Source organism: Aspergillus heteromorphus (genome assembly GCF_003184545.1).
Source record: "Aspergillus heteromorphus CBS 117.55 chromosome Unknown BO70scaffold_10, whole genome shotgun sequence".
In the NCBI taxonomy this organism is placed as follows: Eukaryota; Fungi; Ascomycota; class Eurotiomycetes; order Eurotiales; family Aspergillaceae; genus Aspergillus; species Aspergillus heteromorphus.
The window spans coordinates 580,598-593,224 of record NW_020290415.1 but is presented as its reverse complement, the minus strand read 5'-3'; the positions used below and the strand labels follow the sequence as shown (position 1 = coordinate 593,224).

Sequence of the window (12,627 nt, the reverse complement as noted above, 5' to 3'; positions counted from 1 at the left end):
TCCAGGACATTGGTATTGATAGCATCACTTCTTCCTAATCGAATGACAGACAGCTTCTCCTGGCGGCCGTGTATCGTTTTGACGCCTTCCTTGAATCGCATAACCAATTCATCGACAGCAGCATTACTGGGAGCACACACTAACAGCTTCTTCGACGTGGTTGCCCTCCCACTGGGAGGTTTAACGTTGCCCATCGGTCGTGAGATGGACACTCCTTGGTTGGTACCCAGAACGCCACTCAATATCGCACCAACGAGTGCAACGATTGTTTTTGTTTTTCCGGATCCCGGAGGCCCTTGAATCAAAGTGAACGCATCATTGTCTAACGCAGACTTGATTGCTTTAGCCTGGGCCGAATTGACGTTATAGTTTTCTGCGATGGGTTTGAGGGTGGCATCCGAGTAGTTTAGAATTGGAGACGGCTTTGCCCTTACGACCTCATCGCAAAGATCGTAATATTGCAAAGCCATCAGTGCACCATATTCACGTTCAAGTGGGGTTAAAGAGGTGATTTTCGCACCATAAATCATGGCACCAGGTCCAAGGGAATTGATGAAAGGGTTACCCGGGTTGACTCTGTAGGAAATCTCGGCCATTCCCTTCTTCCTGTTGATGTTGGAGACTCTGGCCAGGCAATGGGGCGCGGAAGAATCAACGGTTGGAGATTTGGCTTTAGAAAGCAGGACAATATCCGCTTCACCAAGTCCATAATCCTTGGCTTCGGAAGCCGGTATGGACGTACTGACCTCTACAAATGAGTCCACAGACAGTCTCGTGGCAACCTTCACCTCAAATGGCTTGAAGTTACCCTCTTCTTTCGAAGATTGGAATCCCTGCCAGGCTTCCAGTATGAGCAGTGGCTCAAATGTCCTCTGGTACTCAATAGGATCTCTAAAGGCATTGGAGACCAGGCTGTAGTCAGTACGTCCCGAGTTTGGTGGAAGATCGCCGTTTGCAAAGAAGTCCCAGGCCAGAAGTGTACGGTGCAGGGATGACAGGTCCGGTGCAAGCCGTGCTCGCATATCTTTTGCAGAGCGTACTTGCTTAACTTTCTTGACTGGACCCTTCTGTTTCAGCGACATTCGCTTACTCTCCTCGTATGCCTTGACCGCATCAGGCTTTGAGCTGGCTTTCGCGCCAAACAGTTCCTTCTCAAGCTCGTCTTCGCTTTCAGACTCGGATTCCGACCCAGATGATACCATCATACTATCAGCAGGAGTGTGATCCTTTCCTTTGATTCCAATACCATTCAGACCAGAACCTTGTTCAGCGGTTTGCTCAGCAACACCAATCGCTGGAAGGTTCCGCTTCAAGCGTGCCAGCTCAGCCATGTCACGCTTTTTCTTGGCCTCTCTTTCCCTCTCACGCTTCTCGCGGAAGGATTGAACGGTCACGTTAGGCTTCAACGGGGCTGGGACAGGTCTAGGAATAACCGGAAGGGCCTTCGCCGGTTGTACGGCCTTCTTCTTGGCTTCCGAGGCGACCCTCTCCTTGTTGAGTTCGACGGAACGAGACAACTGTAACAGGACATCATCGGGCACATTATCGTCAAACTCATCAGCCGTCTTGGGCTCAGTGGGACTCGCTGAGAGCTCTGCCGGTTTCGCGAAGGCCGTAATCATACTCTGCTTCTTGAGACTAGCGGTCGAAGCAGTTACAACGGGTTTCTTATAGTAAGCTTCTAAAGCCCGCACAAGCTCCGCCTTTTCCCGCAGCGTCAATATGGTCTTAATGGAAGAATTCACTGCCACGCCTTCAATAAAACTCAAGGCATCCTGCTTCACTGTCGTTACGCTTAGCTCCCCTAAACGCCGTAGGATCTTCGACACGAGCCCAACCAAGGTTGTTGCTAAGTATTCATCCTTCAGTCGCAGCCACTTCACCATTGCGCTCATTGTGGTGGTCGCTGATTTGAGAAAGTTTTCACGCGCAGAAGTTTCCTGGTTTGGGTCCGCATCAACGACAGCGCTGAGGAAAACGCCGTATTGTCCGAAGAGAAGATCGGCAAACTGGATACTGTCGCGACAGAACTCCAGCATCACAGATTTGTCGTTCCCTCTCAGGTGCCAAGACTCCGTCTCGTCGAATATCGTTGTTAGGGATTGCCACAGATACTCCCAGAGTTTCTGAAGGGAAAGCACCTCCCTGCGATCAGCAAGCTTGCGTGTCCTGAGCATACCAGTCTGCGTGTCACAAAGAATATCCACAATGTCTGTTCCCGTGTGTAACATCCTCGGAGCAGAAGCAAATGTTTTCATGTTCGAGATTCGTCGGAAAGACCAGCTCAATCCGTACATGGTAGTGATGAAAAAAGATTGCAGTAAATGTGAGATTGCGTCCCTTCGAGCGGATTGGCCGCTGACGTTTTTGATCAGATCCACGGCAGCTTGGTAGGTGTTAAGATCAGCAGCAAAAAGAGCAGAGATCAAAGCACTGCTAGTATCTTGACTTTTGAACAGCTCATCAAGATGCTCTGGCTTGAAATCGGCAAGACGCTCAATAATTTGGCAGGAAAGATGAGTAAGGTGGCCATAAATAACATTGAAGTGCGTCTTTTCTTGGCTGGATTCGCCTTTTGTGGGAAACTTCTCTAACCCGACGAGAGGTAATATTCCCAGAAGGGCGGATGTCGAGAGGGCCAAGTTATCTTCATGCAGATGCTTGACAACCGCATCCCAGATGGTAGCAGAATACGTACTCACACCATGTTGGAGGGTGTTGTGTCGAAGGATGGCCTCGTAATCACTCTTGAGTGATTGACATTCGAGCGCAAGTGTGTTGCGGATGACATCCATACACAGAGATGATATCTCACGCTGGCGACCCTGCTCAACTGCAAACTCCGGAGGCTTGAGGATGGTTTCAATATTCGCGCCTACAACGCCTAGTGTTTCCGAAAGCACGATACGGGCCACGGAGCCTCTTGAGGACTCATGGTCGGTAAAGCTCCGGAGAGTATTGAGCAAAATCATTAGTCCGGTATGGAAGCAATGATAACGCGCAAGATTCGGAAACCGCACATCTTGGAATCGATCAAGAAGCTGATAGACAAGTGATCGGCAGGCTGAAGGTTGGTGTGCCCCTTTCAGCGATGACATAAATGGACTGGTCCATGACAGCATATCCTTCATGGCAGATTTCTCATACGGCTCGCCCTCGGTAGCTTGCATCAGAAATGCATCCAGCTGGGGGTTATAAAACACAAGCTCGATGATGGCCTGTGGAGATATTGTCTGCATAGCATCCCAGAAATCCCCCGGGGCCTTTTCCAAGAAAATCTGGATTGTGTTAAGGAGGAAGCGTAGCCCGGGAGATTGTATGCCAAGGTGGTCCACAGAAAGACGGCAGGGATCGATTTCAAGGGCTCGCAAATGATGTGTAATCTGATCCTTGTCCAGTCTTCTTACTACAAGCTGCATCCCACGCCATAGCCGCTGGATGACGGTTATCTGGGCTGGCTGCTGAGATGCCGTTCTTAGCGCATCAAGAAGCCCCTCTTTCACTGCCCAGTCAAACTCTATAGTAGTCGGCGGCCGAGCGTAACGCATCCAGGAGTGAATAGCCCAGAAGCTGCGGTTTTGATTCGGGTCGAACAGGAAACGAGTGACGGCGGGAATGTAATCGGAGACTTTCAGGCTGCGCTTCGTCTGTATTAACCTGAACGGCTCATCAAAATACTGCTGCAGAAGACTGTCGTTACGAAGCATAGCATCACAGCTCAAAGTCTCGAATATCGATAGCAGAGATGCCCGGTCCAGCACGTGAAGCCCAACCTCCTGGGGTGGGACCTCTTTTAACTTGGCTGTTGCGGTTGTTAGATTCTTCGTGATCCGTTTGATGTCGCACTCGTCAAGCATCCGAGAGAACTTCTCGATGTCCTCGTCATCGTAGTTTTCCTTGAGCTGCTCCATGAGCCATATCTTCCCCGTGTAGTATTGTTTGATGCAGAGGTCGCATTTCTCGAGCGAGTCGTCCAATTTCCGCCAGATCCAGGTCTGCAACTCCTCCACGCCCTCCTGGTTATATGCCAAAATCCGCATGCAGGATAGAAATTTCTCCTTCCGACCGTTGGCTTCCGCGACTAACTCCGCAACCGATTTCCCCGATTCATCGACTTGGGTAACGTCATCATATCGTGCGTGGTCATCGTCATGTTGTCGGGGACATAAGATGTGAACACTGTCGGGGAGAGACTGTAGCTCTCTACTCACATATAAGTTGTCAGCAATTCGCTGGGGTACGGCAGAAGGGATCCACCCGGTCACTCACCCAACAATATCCATAAACTCCATGGTTGCGAGCGATCTAGGCTACAGCCAGCACATTCCCCAGATTAGGAGTACAGTATGGTACAGGAAGAAAGCGCGCGTCCAGCAGGGTTCCTAAAAATGAACAGAGAAGAATACCATCCCAGAGTTGCCTGCTATACGACCATTGTTACTTGTGGCAACTGAGCACCTGGAAGATTCGGACAGCTGTGATACTTCACCACACACAGCAAGCTCATCTGTGGGTGGGAGAAATTTGCAAGGGGTGGATTGAACAGAAGAGCGGGTCCACCCAGTGATGTGAAGGAAGGATGTTAACAACACTCCCCAAGCTCCGAGTGACGAAGACACCAGGAGGCCAGGAGGGGGGAAGTGAAGTGAATGGCGAAGTGCAGCAGCAGGCAGGTTGGGGAATAATACTTCGGTCCAAACTAATAACGGAGCCCATCGGCGCAATCCCTTCTGCCGCTGTTATTGGTAGCCACGCAAGGCGGTGGGCAGTGCGGATCCTCCACTTTACGCGCCTAGACGCGCCTCGAGTCGGCGGGCTTGGCGAGCTTCAATCGACCCCTCAGATGGCACAATCTGTTGAAGTCCCCTTCCAGGTAAACATCCTCTAAGGTGTGTTGCGCGTGCATTCTCTGGCAATAACTCCAGTGACATCCCCCTATCCCGATCCAGTCAATTGGTGCCGAACCATGTTGAGTCCGAAGCCGAGAGCCGAAGTCACAAATATGTATACACCTACAATATCAGGTCCTGCGCCAACATGGAATAGAAACTCAATCTTGAAGAAGAAGTCACCTTAAGAAGTCCCGATCGTATCAAGTACTGATACCTTTGTTCTTTTCTTATCTCTTATTTCCTCGTTCAAAAGCCAAGGGAATGCAAAACTACACTATCATGCAAAAACAGCAAGATAGTACAGACGAGGCCAACCTCGAACCACCAGGGGAACGGCCAACGCATTCGGTGTCTTCCAAACCTACTACGAAGTTGGACTACACAAGAATCAGTCAAGCTCCAACATCTCCTGGATTAGAGCGACACAGGTATTTCCATTACTACCTATTAGTATTATTACAGGTCTACTATATAGATCTTGATAATAGGTGTTTATATATTCCTTTGGTAGTGATTATTTATTAATACTTCTTATCTTGCAGAGCCATCGCTATATTTATTGCTATTGTAGAAAGCAGTTTCGGAGGAGGAGGATGAGAGCGAGAGAGTGGTTTTGTCGTATTCGTATTTGGAGATGTTGAACACGGTTGATTGGGTGGCTTGGGATGGGGATGGAGGTGATGAGGGGGTCTGATTAATTGATTGGTTGGTTGATTAAATTGAGTGATTCAAAGGGTCGTCTGTGGTCTGTTCATTGTCTTCCCCAATGAAAGAAACATAACAGATGGCTAGGAACGAACTATAACTCCAACCTAGCCGAGCCTTAATTCGAAGGTGACCTTGATGTCAGGGTCAAATCCATCCATCCATAAACCCCTGAGTATACAACACGCCCACGAATAAATGCCATGGAACCCATCCCTACACCAACCATTCTCTTTCACCAGGACACACATACTATACTATAATTGGATACGTATACGTATACATTGTATTGATCTTTCAACATGGCGTCCACATCGACTAGTCCGCGGAACCCATTTCGCTCTTCTCAGTAGCAGTAGCAGTAGAATACATGAAACCCGCCCACAACCTCCGACTCATCCACGCCACATGCCACATATGACGATTCAATTCATTCCCACGTGCCGGCTTGCTTTGAAAGTACTACCATTCAACAGAAAAAAAAACATACGTGGAAAATGCCTGCTTGAACTTGAAGAAAAAAAAAGAAAGAGAGGAAGAGTATCTCAAGTGAATGCGCATTTGGGGTGCAAGATTTTGTACAAGAATTGGAATGAAAAATAAAGAGGGAAAGTTATCAGAACCGGTCAGGCGTGCCATCAATCAAAGTGGCCTTCGAGAAAACAAGAGGGAAGGGACCAAGATAGGTAGGCCCCAGGCGCTGAGGGAAACAGCAAACAGGAGGGGAAAAAAACAGAACAAACACAATTGCGCCAAACCGCCAACCAATTCTGTGTGCCTAACGCCTTCTATCGGGGAATATGGGGAATTTGCTCGTTAGACAGAAATGAGGAACAGATTGAGTTGCATGGAAAAACCCAGACAAGGAGTCATCAAGGAAAAGAGGGATGGTAAAGAAGGTTGGGAAAAAGAAAGGCATGGAAGAGGTCAGAATATGTACTGTCTAAGATATGAGACGGGTTATATGGCATGGAATGGAGGGTCGTGAGGGCTCTTCAGAGGACTGTGCGGTTCCTGGACACCGGCGAATGAGGACTCTCTGGTCAGCATGTCGGTTGAGGCAAACTCCTGGGCCGCCATGAAATTGGGTTGCACTATTTCAAACGAGTGCCGCGTTTGCTCGTTCGATTGGACATAATCCACTGGCTGCGGATGAGGAAGTCGTGTCGTGTCGAGGCTAGACGCGTAAGTTGTTCCGTTACTTCCATTTTTGCTCCGCGGTCGGTGGGTATGTATTGTCGGAGCAAACGAAGGAGAGTACACCCGCTGTTCGTCTGAGAATGGATCACGCTTCATTGTGGGCTGGATAGGCTTCACAAAGTCTGAAGAAGTCGACGATTCGTCACTGAAGGCTTGAGATGCCGCTTTTGCGGCTGCCTTCGGCGGAACGGACCCTTCATACTGCTCAAGGTATTTGAAGTCGCCTTTCGAGACCTGCTCGCGAATGATATCCACATCAAGAGGAAAGAAAACCTTTTGGAACGCCTTGACTGTAAACCTCGGAAGAAGGCATATCGTGACTGTCATCAATAGAACCACCCAAAAGGCCAGAGCACTAAAAACTTGAGCACCGGCATTGTAGAAGGTGGTTGAAGCTTGAATTGAAGAGTAGATGCCGGTCCAAAGGAAGATAAGAAGGGAGCTGACGACATTAATTAGGACGGTCAACCAGTCCCAACGAAAGCAATTGATCAGAATGTAGGTGTTGCTCGCAAGAACTGCGCTACAGCCAACGAGGACGCCCATTCGGGTTCGGTCATTGATGTTCAACCCACTCGAGTGCACGAACGTTGCCGGACTGTACAAAAGGTACGGCATGAAGAAGCAAATGACCGACTGGTAAAAGCCATCGAGCATGTATAGCCTGTCGAGGTTAGCTTATGCAACTTTCGGGATAAAGAGCCTGTGCCATACCAGAACTTGAGTTGTGACCATTCCTTCTGCTCGATTCCTCTCATATACAGCTGGGGCACGGCTAATGCGACCTTGTCCTCGACATCCTGATCGAAAATACCCATCAGGATAACGGGCAACGATGTGAATGCAACGTTGACCAAAACAATGTAGGTATAGTCGAAAAGGTAAGAGCCATCGAATCCATTGTAGAATGAGTACCAAAAGAGAGCAAGCGTCCACACCAAATTCTTTCAGCTTGTCAGTAAACGATCACATGCCAAGAGGATAGTAAATTACCTTATAGAAGAAGTTTGCAGTCATTTCGGCCATACGCCGGTAGGAATACCTTCCATGAACAAGAACAAGTCGCTGCAAAAATCGGAATTGCCCGATGGCATAGTCAGAAGACATAGCTGCTTGCCCACCTTCTTCACCAAGGATACCAACACCAACATCAGCCTCCTGGATCATGGCAACATCATTGGCACCGTCACCGATAGAAAGGGCCATGATATTAAGACCGTTCTTCACCATTCGCACGACGGCTGCTTTTTGCGCGGGGCTGACTCGACAGCACAGAACAGACTTGCACTGTTTGCACAAAAGAAGGAACCTCTGCTTCAAATCATCTCCAAGCATCAACTTAAGAGTCTCGCCATCAATGACAACGGCATGTGTTGGTGCTGGCGGTGAATGATCTTGACGAGCAGCAAGGAGCTCTTCATCTGACCCGGTAAGTCCAAAGCGACGAAGCTGATTATCAAGCTCCTGCGATGCGCGTTGTGCCTGATCAGTAGGTATGTTGAAGACGATCAGCTCCATTTCATTATCCAGGAGATTGCATGAGAAACCGATGTTGATGGCAGTCTCAACTTTGTCACCAGTGAGAACCCATAGCTTGATGCCTGCATCTGCTAGCAAAGAAATTGTATCCGGGACACCATCTTGCAGTCTGTCCTCAATTGCCGTACCACCGATCAGCATAAGATCCTGCTCTATATCACTCGCCACTTGCTCGAGCTTCTCTTCACGTTCTGTAAGTGCTGCTGCTGCCAGATCATGTTCCTTGCTCCAGGCGCGATACTCCTCTTCACTAAGCTCTCGTTCTGCGATGCACAATGTCCGCAGACCTTCATTGGCATAGATCTCCAAGTGTTCGGCCGTTTTCTTGCGAAGCTCTTGCTGCTTGCCTGGGGCCAGGCGCGAATAGATAATACTATCAGCACCCTTGCAAAAGAGCCGGATACTGCCATCAGGCATGCGGATGATTGCACTCATTCGCTTTCTTGTTGAATTGAATTCCAAGGTATTAAGAACCGTGTACGTCCTCTCTTCACCCAAGACGTTCACAATGAGGTCATCGTTCGATCGCCCCAGAAGAGTGAAACCACAGTCTTTGGCCGTACTTACTAGAGCAGCCTCATCGGGCGACTGTGCCTGGAATTCAATTTGCGGAGGATCACCGGGCGTATGCTCAGTGATAACCGTATGACATACCGCAAGAGCGACCATGAACTGTTCTGTGATCTTTCGTTGTTTTTCTCCGGATCGGCCGCCCAAATCTGCAACGAATTTTGGCGCCACAAAGGTCAAGGCATCCTCGCGTAGGTAGGGATTGTCATACATTTCGCGAAGCAGGTCGACCATCTCGGCGGTATCTGCCGCAAGCTTTTCCCGGGCCCTGGCGGCTTCGGCATCAGCGTCGCCTCCTTCTCGCCGGACAATGCCAATCTGGGCTTCTGTGAACGCCTCGCCGTATGAGACTCCGTTAATGGTACACTTTTTGAAATCCATGACGTTTTGGGTTAGCGTGCCGGTTTTGTCCGAAAAGATGTATTCGATTTGACCGACATCATCGGAAATATTCCATGACTTCGGTATGCATGACATCCCCAGCTTGTCGTAATACATGAACACATCACTGTGGATAAACACAGCTTGGATCGTGCGAACAATCTCGAGGGAGATGTAGAGCGAAATGGGGACCAAGTTTTGGAATAGAATGACGGCAACCCAAAACGTGATAAGACCGGTGACTGCAGGAGTACTTCCGTAGGACCCATAGTCAAAGTAGTCCAAGGACGCGTTAGGTGAGCCCCAAATAATCCCGTTACCAATACCACAGATAAGACACATGATGAATAGAAGGATGAAGTTGTAGATGACGTTCCAATTCAAATCCTTGGCGAGCCTTGGCTTTTTTGAGGGAGTCTCGCCCGAGTTCAGCATCACTTTGGTGTCCTCTCCAGTGAAGACAACAACAGCCAACGCCCATTCGGTATTGCGGAGAAAGCATCCACGCAGGAGCATATTGTTGATTGTGATCGGTTCGACCATTTCCCTACGAGGGGCATCTGGGTAATCCGGGTCTCGCTGGTCCCAACGCAGGGCTCCGTTGTAGGCATACAGATTGGCATGCGGGGCCTCACTATCGATCACGAATTCTGCTTTCTCACAATCCCTGGCATGCCTGGCCTGACGACCACAGTTGAGAGCCTGTCGGACTTTCAGGTTTGTTTCTCCGTCCAAACTCTTCGTTTCGACGTAACACGCGCCATCCTGGTCGGAAGTCGACAATAATATGACATCGGCTGGGACCTGATCTCCATTGTATAATCGAACAAAGTCTCCGACCTGAATGTTCTTCCAGAAGTCGCGCTTGAACCTAGCTTTGCCGAGCGTTTGTTTTGACATGTCCACCACGCTGCCGCCTTTCCGTGGGGGGTTAGCGGAGCCAGCTGGTGTAGCTATGCTATCCTGGGCAGACTTGCCCGGATGCAAGAATTGGCTATCATCTGCGGTTGGGAGTGGCCAGTCCGGGCGCGCCTCTGGTGTCGGTGATGAAACAGGAGTCATCTGGATAGCGTCTTCTTCGTCGCGTTCGGAGGACATCGATCCGCGCGGGGACACCGTCGTCATAAAGGTCAGTCGTCGGTTGTCTTTCATTTGTTGTTGGGATGCACTTTTATTCTGGAAAAGGCCCTTCAAGGCCCGGTATGTGTAAACGGTCGCCCGGGTGGACGCTTTTTTGATACGACGCCACATAGAGACATGGTCCTCGGTCGAATTCACGTTGCTCCAATCAACCAATCGATATACCGGCGAATTGTTAAGCTCATTGTCGAGGACTGTGCGTCGGAAGTCTTCGATGGCATCTTTGATGGAGGTGAGTACAACGATGACGACTAAGGGAACGGTATTAAGGGCAGGGCTATCGACACCGAAGATCGAGAAAAACTAGACAAAGTAATGAGCTTCGGGCCCTCCACATCGCGGTTCAAGGGAGAGGGCATACACTGAGGATGATGATGAAGAGGAAATAGATATTCGCAATGTTCTGGAATTGAAACCAAATGTTTTTGGGGATGAAAGACAACGCTGTGTATTTTGCTGTTCGAATCTTGTTCCTTGGGTATGCTGCTTTTAGATGGCCATCTTCGTCTCGTTCGCTTTCTGGGATCGGGATATTGAAGTAGACTCTTCGACTGTTCGACCCCGGAGGGGTTTCCGTGGTTGATTGCTCTGTAGGAGGGGATTCAATCGACGTGGGGGAGGTCGTCGCAGCCAATTTCTTCTCCTCTTTCCCATCTGAGTTTTTATGCAAGCGATCCATGATGGAGACACGCTTTCGCATGCCGCCTGGGCCGGCTTTCCGTTGGGTTGCCCATCGTTGACGCTTCGTCGGCTTCGAGACGTTGCTGCTGACTTCCCGAACCTCGGGTCCAGACTCATTGAACTCTGCGCCCAAGTCGATCGAAGCCATTTAGGCTGCTGTCGGCCCTGACAAGGGCATAAAACGGGAAAGGTGTTGTCTCAATCGGCGAAAGGAGAGCATCCGCACCGGGGCTGGTCCTCAGTAGCGCAGCCAGCTCGCGGATTGACGTTGTTCTTCCGGGACGGAGGGGGGGTATCGAGTGTATGGAGTCGAATGCGGGAGGAATCAAGGGGGTTGGTATATACAGAATCGGGCGATTGGAAAGGGTGCGATCTATTCTGGTAAGGCGCTTAAGCACGGCGAGGTGGAATGAGAAGGAATGGGGGTGTCAATAACACCAAGGGACGCCAAACACACGGCAGTCAGGAAGGCGAAACGAGCGGAGGGGAAGAAAGATCGAGGGTTACTGGGGATGTCTAGACATCCGTATGCCATGAACGAAAGAATGTTGAAGGCAAAGAAGACAGAAAATCACGAACTCAAGAACTCGCGAACCCAAGCACAAGAGGAACCGGTCCTTCAGAGGCAAGAGTAAGAGAGAGGCTTAAGGACAGCGTCGGGTTTCTTGGAGAGAGCGAGCGAGCGAGTGAGCGAGCGAGCAGCAGCCAGCCAGCCAGCCAAAGAGAGAGCCAGCCAGCGGCGGCCAGCCAGCGAGCCGACAATCCCTCCTGGAGGCCCCGGCAAAATACCAGGACAATACGCAAATGCCTCCGCCATGGGGGCAGCCCGCCTCGGAGTTCGTCAGCGCCGTACGGTATCTAACGTTTCCCGAGCGCCGGGGCGTAAGTTTTCAAAGAATCTAGAATCGCCAATCAGATGGCCGTCCTCCTCACCGTTTCATCTACATAAGATCCAGGCTGCATCAACTACTCCGCCCCTGCGACAGGATTACTTACAGAATTTACACTCGGTACCTGGCAGATGATGTCCCCTCTCCTCATCCTCTCAGCGGTACTGTCTGTGTATGCAGAGCAGGCAGGTGCCTGACTATAGGCGCCAAAATAATGACCATCTAGTTGACTACCTACTTACTTTTTCATCCGCTGACAAACCAAGGTAACTTTCTCGACTATCGAAAAGTCACTTTTTGCATGCGATTCGATTCGGAAGTTAAGCTACTGCTCAGAGCCGAAATGGACCATTGCCAAGTACTATCTCGGTACGACTATCTGTGTGGAATCTCCGACTGGCCAGCCTCGCCCTAGACTGCACAGGGAACGAGGGATACACTCCGTACTATAGGTACTACTATGTTGTAGCGCGCAGATCTGCTTGGTTGCTGAATTCACATCGAAGGCTTCTGGATGCCGGAGCCCCCTTCAACCCCAGTCTGAACAACGGAGATATCGGCCCTTCATGACCTAGATCGGTCGGCTTCCGGAAACAATCCTGATGTCTAGAATTATGATTATGATTACT

General features: G+C 49.9%; 1 protein-coding gene across 1 annotated transcript; it reads right to left on the bottom strand.

Moving 5' to 3' along the window:
• Positions 1-6,557: 6,557 nt before the first annotated feature.
• On the bottom strand, positions 6,558-11,256 carry BO70DRAFT_352359 (phospholipid-translocating P-type ATPase domain-containing protein; the record flags this gene model as incomplete). The annotated part of the gene is made up of 4 exons (XM_025541791.1): positions 6,558-7,461; positions 7,512-7,741; positions 7,791-10,730; positions 10,789-11,256. 4 exons carry the CDS (start codon positions 11,254-11,256, stop codon positions 6,558-6,560), a joined length of 4,542 nt encoding a protein of 1,513 aa, XP_025399972.1.
• Between the last annotated feature and the right edge of the window lie 1,371 nt (positions 11,257-12,627).